This window comes from Mauremys mutica, chromosome 2, assembly GCF_020497125.1.
Source record: "Mauremys mutica isolate MM-2020 ecotype Southern chromosome 2, ASM2049712v1, whole genome shotgun sequence".
In the NCBI taxonomy this organism is placed as follows: domain Eukaryota; kingdom Metazoa; phylum Chordata; order Testudines; family Geoemydidae; genus Mauremys; species Mauremys mutica.
The window spans coordinates 191,920,696-191,936,175 of NC_059073.1; the positions used below are offsets into that span (position 1 = coordinate 191,920,696).

Sequence of the window (15,480 nt, forward strand, 5' to 3'; positions counted from 1 at the left end):
GGAGTTCAGCAGTCGATGGGAGAGCGATCGGGGACCGATTTATTGTGTCTACACTACACACGATAAATCGATCCCTGGTAGCTCGATTGCTACCCACCGATCCGGTGGGTAGCGTAGACGTACTCTTAGGTAGCAAATTGTAAATAAAGCATTTGAACCTATGCAGGAGTGTGTAAGGACTGTTTGCAGCAAGAAATCCAGAGTGAGGGAACCCTGCTTATGACAAGTGAATGTAAGTAAAATAATTACAAAAATTTCAATTAGTCCAAAATCCTCTGACTTGTTTCATTACCATATTTTGATTAGATCTTCATGGGACAATCTGAAATGAATGTTTCTGCTCTAGCCCTTCATTGTACAAGGTTTACAAGAAGGATAACTTCAGTTCAAGGATCTCAAAGTGTTTTACAAAGACGAAAATTCTCAAAATTACTGTGTGATACTGTACTAAAGGCAGTTAATATTGTAACCCCAGTGCTATTCAGACTGTGGTCCATCACTTGCTGGCTGGTTGCATGGCGTAAAATCTTCTCGTTTCCTCTTGCTAAATCACTTTAAAGAAGCTAAATGTATATTCAAATATATGGAAAAATAACCTTAGACAAGTAAGGGATGCTACAGGGATGTTAAGCAATTGTCTTATACCCTCCTATTTACATTCTCTCTATTCAAATGTAGTCTACACACTGAAAAAAATGACAGGTTTCAGAGTGGTAACCGTATTAGTCTGTATCAGCAAAAACAATAAGGAGTCCTTGTGGCACCTTAGAGACTAACAAATTTATTTGGGCATAAACTTTCAGGGCCCACAAAAGCTTATGCCCAAATAAATGTGTTAGTCTCTAAAATGCCATAAGGATGCCACATTGTGTGTGCGGGGGGGGGGGGGATTTGAGAGCCCCTGATGTACCTGCTTTTAATTGAGTTAGATAGGGCAGAGTGAGGTCGGAGTGATTCAGTGGCCAAGTCAGGAACAGATGGTGAAGCCTGACTTCCATTCCCCTGCTACAATCATTACACAAAATTGTTAGGTAAGAACCCTACCAGAGGGGTAAATGGCAAGGAAGAGGACTTATGTACCCAAACCTAGAGTTTTAAATTAATTTGGGAAATTTTGGATAGAGCTGTGTGAAGAGAGAGGAGGAAATATTACAGCTATGAAACAAAGAGCAATACAGAAAAGGAAGGCCTAACCAGACTCCTTTGCTTTGCTTATAATTCCCCTGTCCAAGCTAACAGTATTAAATAGATTACCATACTCTATAGCAGTTCCTTTAAATGACAGATTTTTTTTGGCAGTCTGTATCAGAGACTACAAACAAATAATTTGATTAATTTCAAAACATTTTTCTAAGAAAATATTCAAATAAGTTGTTTCTCACTCATTATTTACTCCTCAATTCCACTATATATGTTCTTGGAGGGAACTCCTTAAAAGGAAATTTGACAGGGCACTAAGAGCCTGTTTAACAGACTGAAAGAAGTTCAATATCTATCTTAAGTATTTAGGTCACAAATCACCATAGGCGTACAAAACCCCCACAACATCAGTAAGCAAAAATGTAAAGGATTTAAAGATGGACTTTGCTCATAGCCATCCTATAGCTGGATTGCTTAAATTTGAAGAATTATTCCCACTTCCTCCCTTTTCTGATTTTCATTCCCTCTTCCTCTTGTTTTCCTTCACTAAAGCCCATGACAATGAGCACTGAAGAACATTCCACTTAACACAGGAGGGGTTTCTTTTATAGTGAAAAAGAGGAGATTAAATGACAATATTACTTCTTACAATTTAAGTAATATAGGTATTCCTGAGGCTTTTATGAATGACATTGATCTTATGGTCATAGGTCATCACTGTTAGAAATGTACAACTAGAACTGTCCATTGTACTGTAAGGTAGTCATTCTTTTCAGACACTAACAATAGATGTAATCCTGTCAGCAGGCATACAGTTTACAATGCTGTTTCAGCTGACAAATGCTGATTTCCCAGGGTGTGGCTTGGAGAAATTTATGAGTGTATCGTTCTACAAGATTTTCATAAAGCTACATAGAGTACTTATTCTCCTGAACAGTTTGTGGAGCTACAGGTAGGTACTACAACAAGTATGGCATTTTGTAACTGACCATATCATCTGTCCATTATAAAGCAGGAGCTCTTATACAAAATATATACCTTATTATAGTACCTTTTTGAAATCCTGATACAGAACTGTTCACAATCTGCCTGCTATATGTAAACAATTTCCACACACAAATTCCCTTTCTCCCAAAGACACGTATCATTATGGAGAGGCAGTAGCCTCTGCATGGTTCAGGTTGTAACAAGCTTTCATTATAAAGTCTTATTTTAGCATCCCTATAATTTTGGGGATGTGTTTGGGCCCAAAATTTCCACATTTACTCTGAAGGCAAAAGATTTCTGCAAAGCAGGAAGAAAATTTGTCGAACTATTTTTGATTTATAGGTCACAAAGAAATTGCCCTGAATTTGAAATTCTGACTTTCAGTTGACATTCTTTGTCTTCCTCTTTCTGAGAAATAGCTTGTTACTACCTTTTCAACCTTTCCAAATAGTTAAATCTCCTGGGAAAATTCATGCAGTTCTTTATACTTAATAAGAATGTGTTTGCTTATTATGTGGACATTATAAGATTTATTTAAGGACTTGAATTTTGTAAATTATGTGATAAATATGTTTGCCATTTATTTAGAAACCTGAACTGGGGTTTGAAATGGTAAGTGAAGTCTTGATCCCACTGAAGAGAATGGCAAAACTCCCACTGTCTTCAATAGGGTCAGGATTTCACTCTACGTTTTTTGGCTTTGAATTGTTAATAGGCCCACTTTTATAATAGTGTCTAACCAATTTTCTTACCAAACTAATTAAAAAGTATTGCTAAATCAATGCAAACTAATTCAGAAAACACTGCATTCAGACAGATGCTTTTTTTCGGTAATATGACTTAAAACCTTTAATTTTGGATTAACAGATGTACAATGAATGGTGAGTATATTCTGAAAAGGAAATAACCAAATTAACATTTCAGTTGTAATAATAGCTTTTGTTTTTTTTCCCACAGTATAAAAGGAAATTTCTAATAAACCAAATCCAAAATTATGTCCATTCTCTAGTGGAATCTACTAAAACAGATTCAATGTTTGTATGATTTATGGGATTCAAGGGACAAACCCTAATTCAAACAGACAAAAGTAAATGTGAAAATGCGGTACTGAAAATTGTAAATACATCCCAGCTTTCAGAGTAACATCTTTACCATTAATATGCATTGTTATTTCAAAAATATAACTGTTTTTTTGCTTAATATGAACCAACAACACAGAACTCTAGCATTAAATAGAATTTTGTTGACCCAGTCAATATTACAAGACATACAAAATTATTAAGACTTTAAAGGCTTTAAGTGCAGACAGCATGTATTGCTCAGATCAGTCTCATTGTTTGCGCTATTGAACCACTTCCAGTGATGCAAAACATGCAAAACTATGATACATGATGCTACAGAATCTGCTGAGTTGGTCCTGTCCCTGCAGCAATGCCACTGATCAACCAATTCTTATGTAGCAGGTGCAGTGCCGCAGTGCTGTAAGAAAGTCGTAAACCTTGTCTAAGAGTTTTTGTACCAGTATAACTTTTCAGTTGGGAGTGTGAGATTTTATCTAAGTAGTTATACTAGTACAATCTTTAGTGTAGACATGTTTACATCAGTATACTTCCCCTTCCTTTAACGGCATAACTGTGTCCACAGTATGGGGTATTGTACTACTTTAATTATATTGGTACAGTATTTGTGTGTGGATGAAACCTTAATGAAAGGCAAATTGATGGTAATAGTATAGTAATAGTCTGGTGGAACCAGTGATAATAAAGGTTTCAATTTTGTATGCTGACATGACATTAAAACCAGACCTAGATGTATACTGCAGTAGCTATTGCCTACAATGTAAAACTTGCTGGAGTGAAGCACTGAACCAATTTCATCTCTGGTGTAAAGCTACTGAAGTAAAGAAGTTGCACCAGGGCTGAATTTAACTACAATGGTTAGATACATGTAATTAACAAATATCAACCTATAAACATAGGAGCCTGTTTCATAAGCCATATCATGCTTTACTGTTCTTGATGCTCTTTTTAAAATATTAATATCTTTATTACATCTCTGAAGCTGCAGCTTTTACTTGTCTGTTGGAGTCAATTCGGGCTGGGATGTCTCTGAACCTGCAATACAAAAAATGAGAGACTAGATGACAACTTCTGACAATAAAACAATATGGCCAAATGCTAACCTTTCACTTGCCAAAAATACCTACAAAGTCTAATACTTCTATATTTGTAAGTGACCGGGGGTTAAGACAATGCTACATGCGAAGTTTGCAATACACTGCTGCTCTCTGACCAAGCATCAATGCCCTGTAATGCTTCCTTATCCACTGCTCACTTGTATGCATCCTGTGTGGTGGACAAGTGGCAAAACAGCATCAGATATAGCAATGCTCCACACATGAAGCCAGCTGCAGAAGAAAACTAACTAAGACCCTGATTCTGCCAGTTCGGTGTGGACAGACCCTAGTGCCTATGCGGAAGTCAATGGCCAGTGGAGATATCTAGCTGTAGATCCGCTATTCCAGCTGTATGATGCCCCTAAACTACCTCTGCCCATGAAAGTATGAAGGGAGCCCAAGCAGAGCTGAATTCCATTTCTTGTGGGAATGCGTACTCTCTGTGAGGGGCACCCATATTCTGATATTCAACTGTGCAGTGGAATCACAGTAGCTGTGCTCTATCTGAGATGCTCCATACCCATTAAGGAAAGGGCAAAAATTATAACTTGATTTAAATGTAAATTTACAATCCTAGTCAGTGAAAGTCACTTTAATTGCAGAAGAGCTCTACACTTGTAACCCTCCAGCCCCATTTCTATATACAAAGCTGATTCATACTACTACTGTTGGCAACTGTAACAAGAGGAGGCAGGGAACAAGATAAAAAAAAAGTTTTGGCGGGGGGGGGATAAGGGTAGATAGAAAAAGGTAGCAAATGGGGGAAAAGTAAGTGCTAAAGACAAAAGTAGAAATAATCGTCCTAATGTCTGTATCCCATATAATTTTCCAACTGATTATTATGTGGAATACGAAATTGAGAAGTAAGCCAGCAATATATGAACTTTAATAGCTTAATACCATGCAATAAAACAGTTTATCCTCCCTTTCTAACTAATCTTAAATTATATGGAATAGGTTATGTTTAATTAGGAGATTTACACTATCACAATCTAGGGAAATTTCAACACCTGTGCCCTTTTAGATATTTCTTTGCATAGTTGTTACGCAATTTAAAGTCACAAATTAAAAACACTTCATTCTCACTGTCACTGCACATAACTCCAAACAAGACCCTTAACAAGCTGACATAATACCAATTGGCTAACTACATCACTGACAACTTGCCATCTCTCTCACATACCCTGGAACTCCAAAATCTAGATACTTTCTGGCAATTTACATAACACCAGTCAATGTGCTAGGTGTTTATATGGACCTGTCAGTTTATGAAGTTAGTACTTTGGGACTGTTACAATTTAAGGATGGTGCTGTAGCCATTAACCTAACTGGCACCCAGTAAATGTGCACACCAATTATAGTGGTAGTATCCTAAGTTCTAAATTATGACATTGCCTTGCTGTGAAGTGGGAAGAGATGTACTGCTTCAGCACCACTGACTGGCAGCACTAAGCCTTTGAAAGGGTGTGGGAGGTGGAGGGGAATGGAAGAAGGTACAGCAAATAGTCCTCCCAGCATGAAGGGGGCAAGACCAAAATTGCCCAAAGATACAACTCATGTGGGGTCAGTCAGACCTGCTGCCAGTACTATCTAGCCCCTCTCCTTTGCATACTGGAAGAGAAACTATACCGGTGTGGGAGGAATCTACTGGGAGAAAAAACAAGCATGATCTCACCTTAACTATCTAATTACAGCTAGAAAAGGCATCTCAAGTCATTAGAAATCTGTCACACAAATACATACACACGCACACACAGAGTAGAAGTTATTTACTTTTCACCACTCTTCATACTATGTCTGTTACTTTTATGGTTGATGTTTAAATTTTATTTGAAGTCCCACTATATAAATTAATTAAAAAAATAAAAGGAAAAGTGAGAGAATCAAACAACTAGCCATTACCCTGAAATTCCTGCATTGCTGAGGCAACATCTATTCACACATACCTTGAGTCAGAGGTTGACAGGTTAAGCTATCCTACCTAACCTGCCCCAAGTTTCAGATGCACTACAGTAAAACAAAAATCAAAAATTAAAAACATGCATGCTCTGAGACTCAGTGTATGCACCTTTCCTTCATTTCCTGAGATGCTCCTTCCTAGGCTCGCACACAAACCTGCTTCCACTGAAAAAATTAAGTTGGAAATTTAATAATGTAGTAATCTTAAATTTCCACATACAAAGACCCCAATAGTTGAAAAATTCAGGAAGAAAAGGTGTTACGTGTTAAATAAAATCTAAAATCAAGGGTAATAAAAACATTAAATGTTTGTGTTAGGGAAAAGTTTTTAGGTTGCTTAGTTGATTAATGAAGTCTTTAATTCTCTTAAGACAGCAATGCGTTCTGTGTGGATAGGGACTGAGGTGGCATACATGTTGAGTTTGAAGAGTGACTTCTTAGGCGGGGCACTTATTTCAGGTCCAGATTGAGATCTGGGCTCATCCTTTATTTTTGCAACAGTTTTTCTTTTGAATGACAATGTATATTTTTTAGCTTTCTGCTTCTTTCCTATTTTCTTCTGGTACTCACTTGGAAGAAGAGTCTCTGCAAGAAATAATGCAGAAAGAACACTTTACTAAAGATGCCATAATAATAAAATTAACAGAGAGTGTATAAAAAACTGAGTAAGCAAATTTTAAAATTCTTAAACCAACCTAAATCAATTTTCAATCAAACTCTAATCCTATTTATAGTTACCAATTTGCACTGTTAAGATCAATATTTATATTATTTTGAGTGAAATTTTCTGAGCGAGTACATTTTACAGTCACAGTTTAATATACACATAGCTCCCTACAGTATGCTTGTATGCATACACTAACATAGCATGCATACAAGCATCCTATAGAGAACCATGTCTTTATTCAAAATCAAGAACATATTGCACACATTTTTACATCTGGCTTTTGGAATTTCCCTGTTCACAAGCATTTTAAAAGGCATATGTTACCTAAAAAACACAAATGTTTCTAAATTAAAGATAACAATATAAAAAGTTAGAGGGACAAATGAGGGCACCTTTGAAATAAATGCATTTAAGTATTCAAAATTACTATAAAAAATAGCAATTGCACAGGGGGAGAAGGTTACATAAAATGGAAATGAACTCTCAAAGTCTGGGGGTCCAGAACTATATTTTTGTATTTAGTATCAATTAATAATGGTTGTGTGTTAGTGAATAGATAGATTTAAGATTACCATGTAATTATTAATAAAAGATTTATTGAAGTCAATTGTTGCATGTAGATGTTGTTCATTTTATAACACTAAAATACACACATAATACTATATATTTGTAGTTTTATGGAACAGTGCATGACAAAGTGAGATTCTAAAGCATGAGCTCTGCATAGCTGTGTTTTTCTTTTGCTGATGTTGGATTTTTTCACATTAACAGCATTTCTTCAAAACCTCCATACTCAAAAGCAGACAGGAATTAGTTTTTGCATAATGACACTGATTGATCTACCTGTCAAACCGTTGGTTTTTGCTGTGTTTGGGATGGAGATTTCAGAAAAAGACTAAGAACCAAGTTCTATGTACCTAAGCCAGGATCCAGAAGAGTATTTAAACATTTGTTTAACTTTAAGCAGGTGAGTAATTCTATCTCTTCAATTTCTTAGGTAAATAAAGCAAGCAGAATTTAGCCACAAGACAAAACCAAAGCATACTTTCACAACTTAAAAGATATATAAAGTCACTGACAACTTCGCCTCTACAATTAAAGTCACGTGTATTTTTTAAATTGGGCCCATATTGGCATAGTTAGAGCAAAATAAAAAAAATGAATGTAATTATATTCAAAAGTAAGATGTGTGAGTTGATAGAGATAATCTTGGTTACTAACTTTAGAAAAAAATAGTCACAATACACTTCACCTTCAGGCTGCTCATTATTTTTTGAGGTTTGCTGAATCTTTTTCTCCCAGTCATTACGCTGCTGAATCCAGTCGTCCCTGTAACCATTGCTAAGCAGTTTGCTGAAGTTTACTGGTTCATTGTTTTTCTGACCAGGCCTATAAATAAATAAATTAATTAATTAAATAAAATAGATATCAGACAAGAGTTCAGAAATAAAACATAAGAAAGAATTGGCAGCAACCATTTTATTTTACAGAAAGGAAAGTAGCATCTTATACCAAGTTCTTTTATATGCAAGTAAATAACAAAAACAGAAATGTCATTTATATTATTTATTTTCTCATGGTTTAATTAGCATAATATGAATTTAACATGCTTCTTATAAAATAATGTCATGAGGTTTGCATAATCAATCATAAATAACCATAGTTTTTTTAATCATAATTAACAGGCGAAATTTTGTAGTCCTCATTCAACAAAACTCAATTAATGGGAGATTTGTGTGATTGAAGGCTGCAAGATTTGGCCGTATAGCAGAATGGTAAAGTGAGATGAAAAGGGTAATTCATGTCAGAAATGGAGAAGTAAAGCAAATAAAAGTCAACAAGTTCAACAACTAGATTCCTAAGCAATGTTAACTCAAAGGGTATAGCTACACACATTTTGGTGTGAGCCTCCCAGCCTGGGTTGACAGGCTTGGGCTAGCAAGGCTCATACTAGCACTCTAAAAATTGCTGTATAGACAGCGCTTTTAATTTGCGGTTTAAGCTCTGAAGCCTACGGAGAGGGGTGGGCTTCAGAGCATAGGCTTCAGTCCGAGCTGCAACTTCAAAGCGCTGTCTAGACAATTGCTTTCAGAGGGCTAGCCTGAGTTCCATTGCCAGGTCTGCCAACCCAGAAAGGCAACTCACTCTCAAATGCTGTGTAGAAATACCCAAAGTTACATAAATGTGGCATTTTCTATTCCCATTTTTGCTGTTATATATACATAATGTTTTTTGTTCAAATTATTAACCATAGATTATAAAACATATTGGGACTATACATTTATTCCTTTGTATATTATAATAATTACAATAAGTATTCTTTTAACAACTTGAAACCATCTAATTATACGCATAGCTAATTGATGTAATTGCATGTTCCTATCAGTTACCCTGGTTCTCTCTCCTATAGTTTGTTACACCACTTGTGTCATGTCTTAAATTAGATGGTAAACTCTTCAAGCCATGATGGTAACTTATTGTGTCTATACAGAACTCAGACCAAACAACAGCCTCAATCTTAACTGGATTATTTGTGCACTACTTTAATACAAATAGTGATAATGGACATTATGGTCCAAAACCAAACACTATTTTTTTAAAAAGTCTTCTGTTTTAAAAAACAACAACAAGAAAGTACTGGATGTGCACAATAAACATCATTGTAGGAACCTAAAAGGTTTGAATGTACTGACTTGTGTGTGCCTACTTCTTCAATTTTGTAGTTACATTTAATGGTATATCCTAAAATTTAAATAACACGACATAAGTTACTTATAAAATCATTTTAATATTTCAGATAGTACATGTGGTAGCCCGAGAGTCAAGGTAGCTCAGGCCTATTACAGATATAAGCCCTGATCCTACAAACATTTATATAAGTGAGTAAAGTTAAAATGTTTTCAGAATCAGGGCTTTAGTTAATACAATGTGTGTGCTACTTACATAGGTGGAAAATAAAGCCTATTTCCCCCATGGAATTCCTTATTTGCAGTAGAGGGTGGTATTCTGTTTGGGTATTTGGGGTTTATTGCAGGAAGCTTTACCTGTGTTAAAGAAAACCTAATTTAACAACAATGTTATGATTAAGGAAATATACATGATCAGGGGACATCAGAAAAAGGGATTACTTTGGTAGCTCTAAATATCTTGTATTTGCACAATTCAAGGTACCATATTTCTAGCAGTAAGTTTAGGGAAGTAAATGATAAAACTGAAGAAAATGAGGTAACCTTATTTATTTATCACTGGTTATTTTAGTAGGCTTTTAAGTGACACCACTAATAAATCTGCTGAGCCATAAGCATTTCTCTCTGACAAAAAAGAGTTGTAGTACATTTCTAACTAAAACTAAGCTGACAAATTAAAATTTAGCAGTCAAAGCTTCTCATCATGGCTCAGTCCACTGCATAGAAGAAATGAAAAAACTTTGAAGTTAAATCCTGGTCTGACTGAAGTCAATAGCAAAGCTCCCTTTGACTTCAGTGGGGTCAGGTTTCATCCCTGGTTTAGGAACCACGGTCCATTTGGTTAAGAAACATAGGGTCTCCCAGACAGTAATAAAGCCATTGCACTATATTAATCTGAGCTGGGAAATTCCAAATAACATAGATAAACTGAAGGTGGCCTCAAAACTGAGCTTTTGCTCTCTTTTCTTAATTATGTATAAGGAAGACCTGAAAGGTGGTGGTTTTTAAATTCTGCTTGTTTATTTACACTGCAAATTCAGGTTCAGTCTAGTATGGAATATTCTTTGATACTTGGAGACCTAGTGAAATGGTCACATCAAAAGAGCCAAGAGAGTAGACAACGAGTAACTACAGAGAGACAGGAATCGAAACGGAACTGTTTAAAACTGTTTGTATGTGTTCACATCTTTATCCAAAATGTTAATTAGCAAGTGAGGTTAAAGGAAGTCTTGGTTAAAGGTTCAATACCCTTGCCTCTTCAATTAAGGTTTTGAAGTCAAAATAAATATCCCCCAAACCTCTCAGAGGTCCTTCAGCAATAATAAAGACTAAACCTGACTTTCCCAATATTTCTAAGGTTAAAAAACACAGAAATGATGTTTTAAAATATTCTTTTAAGCTTCCTTTATACATTATAAATAAGCTAAAAATGGCACAAGCCCAATTTTTAAAGGTCATCTCTAAGAATTTTTAAAATCTTCTTTGTATATTCTTTAGATTATTAGAACCAAAATTATATTTGAACATATTTTTATCTACTAAAATATCTTATGTAGCTGGTTGAAAGTCAGAGTTACCGTGACATTCCAACACACCAGAAGATACAGATATGATCACTGCTATCATATTATTACGAAAGCTTTGAGACTGGATGATTAGAAGAGAAGTATATTGCTATATAAATTAGCTGTGTACTACTGGGCATGGAGCCATACTATATCAAGTTGGATCTGATCAGTACAAGAAGATTATATATAATTGTTAAAGTGCAAAATAATAAATATCAGAAATTGCAACTAGGTTGCAAGCCTTACAATATAATTTATTTTTGTATAGTAACAGTCATATGAAAATATAATTGAAACACTTCCAAAACAAATGCAGCTTATTCTGCTAAATACAAGTAAATTATGGAAGTTGCAGGTAGCCTATGCAGATGTGATATGATGTGAGTGAAGAGGAGTGTAATAAAAATGTGAAATGATTGAGCATGTACTAATTAGGAGGCCAGTGAAAGACAAGATACAATGAGAGGTGGTGAGGAGAGGCGGAAGAGGAAAGATGAATAGTTGATGAGTGTGAGGAACTGGATCATTTCCCCTGCACCTCTATTTAATGGAGGACATATGAAGTCTAGGATGGAGCTTTTGTACTGATTCTGAAATGAAAAGACCAGAAATTCTGGCCCCCAGTAAATGGCAAAACTTTCAATGACTTCAGTGGGCCAGAATTTCACCTAAGGTGATGGATTCCAGCATCTGGTAATGAGTAATATGATGGGGTTATTTCATTGTGGACAAAATGATTGTTGAAGAGTTGGGGCTTAAAAAGATGAAGAGATGGGAGATACTGTTGTCAAAATGAAAGGCGTTTACATGAATACTAGTTTTATGTCACGGTGTCTTTTACTCAGACCAGGAAGTTGTAAATTCTAGTTGTTTAGAATCATTCTCTTAAACTATCAAGTACTGAAAAATTGAGGCTCATTTGTGCTTTATATTTCAAAGTAATATTCTTAGGTGCAATGAATCTGTCTTACTGTTGCCTTCCTCTATCTTCATTATCAGCATTGTGAGTATTTTTTTTATTTTTATGAATTTACATTTTCACAGTTGTGGGAAATTATGCAGAGTCACACAGTGAGGGGGTCAGACCATAAATTGTTTAATGACAGTAGACACTGAAATTCAAAAAGTTAAAGCTTTATAACAGTTAAAACACAAACTGTCAACATCACAGCTCAAAATATACAAAATAAATAGCCTTAAATCAAACACTAATGAGATCTCAAGCAGCATTTTTCTAAGGCCTGATCTACACTGGGGGTGGAAGGGAGGGGAATCGATCTAAGTTATGCAACTTCAGCTCAGTGAATAATGTAGCTGAAGTCGACATACTTAGATCTACTTACCTCGTGTCTTCACTGCGGTAAGTCGATGGCTGATGCTCTCCCATCAACTCCGCCTGTGCTTCTTGCTCCGGTGGAGTACCGGAGTCAACGAAAGAGCGCTTGGCGGTCGATTTATCGCATCTAGACTAGACGCAATAAATCGACCCCCGCTGGATTGATCACTGCCCGTCGATCCAGTGGGCAATGTAGACAAGCCCTTACTTTGCCTATCTGTAAATTTTGATTAGTATTGATGGAAATATTTTTTCATTGATGTGTGTGTGTGTGTATGGTGAAATCGACATATGTTGAAATGTGCTGATAAAAAATCTAATCCTCCCGACCCTACACAAACAGTACCACAGAAACACAGTTTGATATGGTTATGTATATCATGAACAGCGGATGGAAAGAGAAAAAGAGTCTGGTTTTGGCAGTGGAAAGAAACAGGAACATAAGATGGAAAAAAAAAGAGAAGCCTAAACAATTACAAAAAGTAGGACAGGGAAAACAAAGTGCAGGGATAGGCAAAACCCTACTGCTTTTGATTTTTATTAATCATTTTTTATTTGACTTGAATTTCAACAAACATCCACATTGCAGCTGAAGGCCAAGGAATAATTCACTGAAGTGCTTCCTGAAGCTCTGAAAACCTTACCTGATTATGGAAATGAGAAAACTAAAAAGCTGTTTTGCCATACTTATTGTGTAGTCTTGTGCTCAGACTGTGATCAAGGAAGACTCTCATATTTTCATAGTTAATTTTGATAATTCTCATTTTATATGCATTTCATAGGAAAACATGAAACAAATTGTATGTAATCAAAGATTTCCTTAAATTACAAATGAACTGGAGATCTTGGTTTCTCAGGTAGGAAACAGCTCATTCTTCATCTTAGGAAAATCTAACTAAATTGGGATAGATGTTGGATTTATGTTCAAAAATATAATTCTTCTCTATGAAAAGTTTTTCCAGCTGCCTTTATGCTAAGTATATCTGAATCATCTGAAAGCCATTCAGGCTGCTAACCTGCTTGGATTAAACAGCTGTCTCCAGGGCTTCTCAGGCAACAGCCACCACAGCAACAACTCAAAGAAGCCAAACTAGAGAGAATGCTATCGGGGACAATGAAGCCAAATGTCACTTGCTTTCTGCTAAGGAAAGCTCAAGCTATCACACGGGTGTAATTTGTAAAGTCATTGTAAAAAAGCAAAAAATGGCTGAGAAATTAAAAATTTGGAGGGTAATAAACTGAGAATCCCAGTGACAATCGAATGTGGTGATATTCTAAACAAAATAAGCTCTCGGCCATGCTTGCAGCTTGCTTCACATTGACTGAAAGACATCGTAGGCTTCAGAGTGATGTTGGGGGTTATTGTGTGTGCTGGTTCTGTTGTTGTGTGGGTGGTTGTGTTGATTTGTGTGTGGCTTGTGCTGTGCTGGGAAATTGCTGTTGATCTGTGCTAATGGGAAATGTGAAGCTATGTGTGTTTGCAGTTATTGTGTATGTTGGTTGTGTTGTTGCGTGCTTGGTTTTGAAGAACTGTGGCAGTTAGGCCAAGTAACTCAACATCTGTTCAGTCTCTCTCAAACAACCAATGAAACTGTTGCATGAAAATTAGCTGTAGAGTAAGGGTGGTGATTGGTTGAGTTATCTCTGCTATCACAGTGATCTAGGACTCTTGGCATGGCATAAATACATGCCTTGCTGTAGCAGGGGTGTAATTCATAAAAGTCAAAATGGCTGAGAACTTAAAAATTGGATGGGAATGTTGGTGGCACCAGGCATGACCCAGTGTTGACAGAGGGGTGGAAAATGACAGTGCCAATGAAGGCTCTGTTTAAAGTAATTGCTGCTTCATAATGTATTTGCTGTATGGGAACTAAAAAGGAGGGAGAAGAGGGGGGCGAAGGGGGAAAGCTGGATTGGGTAATAAACATGCTTAGCTAAGATCATGTATAAAGACAGAGAGCTGCTTTTTTGGGTGTGCTTGATCTGAGGTGTGTTCCTCCAAGCATCCTGCGCTTTGAGATCTCAAATAAACTTTTTTGTGCTTCTCCACCCTGGTGTGTCTAATTGGAGCGAGGCACTCCGGGCAACGAATCACTGTTTGCTGCCTCAGGCCTTTTGGGCCAGCAACAGTTTTGGCGTCCCTGGGTGGGCGAGGCTAAATTTAGCCTTGCCCGGACCCCTCCTGGAGGTCGACGGATTGCGGCGACGACCGATGCCTAGCGCGCACCGGTGACTTCATCGGGGGCCTCGGCGGAGACGCGGTGTGGTCCGGACAAGGTAAGTCCAGTGCTGTTAACCTTTTGTTTGCCTGTTAAGACCTGGGGACGCCCAGTGTCTTCCCATAGGTATGGGGCAGGGACAGAGTACAGGCAGGGCATGGTGTACACCCTTAGAATGCATTCTGATGAATTGGAAAGTGTTTGAAAAAGATCCATTGACTAAAAGTAAACTGAAAAGATTCTGTACAGTAAACTGGCCTCAGTACCAGCTAGAGGGCCAGGAAAGGTGGCCACCGGAGGGATCACTTAATTACAACACGATCCTTCAATTAGCTTTGTTTTGTCAGCGAATGAATAAGTGGAATGAATTTATGTATGCACAGTTGTTTATGTTGTTGAGAGATAGGTCAGATCTGTTGCAAGAGTGTAATCTGACTCCGACAGGCTCGGCAGTCACTGTTAGTTCCCCGAACCCCTCCCCGGTTGTAATGGCAGAGTCGGTGTCCCCTTCGGCTCCTACACCCCCACCGTATAAAGACCAGGTGCCTCAGGTTTCAAAAATTGCTCCTTCAGTGGGATTTTATCCGTTGATTACTGAGACTGTGGTGGCTCGCCCGGGAGCTTTGAGGGATGTTTTGGTCACAAGCCTGACTTATAGCTAAAAGGTGGTGGAAGGGTCTGAAATATTTAGTAGACTCTGGAGCGGCTCGAACCGCTGTAAATCAACCCCTCCAGCTGCCT

The 15,480-nt window shown here is 37.0% G+C and overlaps 1 protein-coding gene across 6 annotated transcripts in view; it reads right to left on the reverse strand.

The window, feature by feature from the left end:
• Positions 1 to 2,960: 2,960 nt before the first annotated feature.
• Positions 2,961 to 15,480, reverse strand: part of C2H7orf57 (chromosome 2 C7orf57 homolog) — a 31,369-nt gene continuing 18,849 nt past the window's right edge. For 3 of the 6 annotated variants that reach the window (XM_045005578.1, XM_045005580.1, XM_045005579.1), the window contains exons 7-10: positions 9,873 to 9,973; positions 8,182 to 8,318; positions 6,676 to 6,847; positions 2,964 to 4,241 (exon numbers count right to left, since the gene is read on the reverse strand). In XM_045005578.1, coding sequence (XP_044861513.1) covers positions 4,175 to 4,241; positions 6,676 to 6,847; positions 8,182 to 8,318; positions 9,873 to 9,973 — 477 coding nt within the window. In that variant the 3' untranslated portion in view covers positions 2,964 to 4,174. Of the gene's footprint in view, positions 4,242 to 6,249; positions 6,311 to 6,675; positions 6,848 to 8,181; positions 8,319 to 9,872; positions 9,974 to 15,480 lie in introns of all 6 variants that reach the window. The other 3 variants (XM_045005584.1, XM_045005581.1, XM_045005583.1) reach the window with 3 other exon arrangements.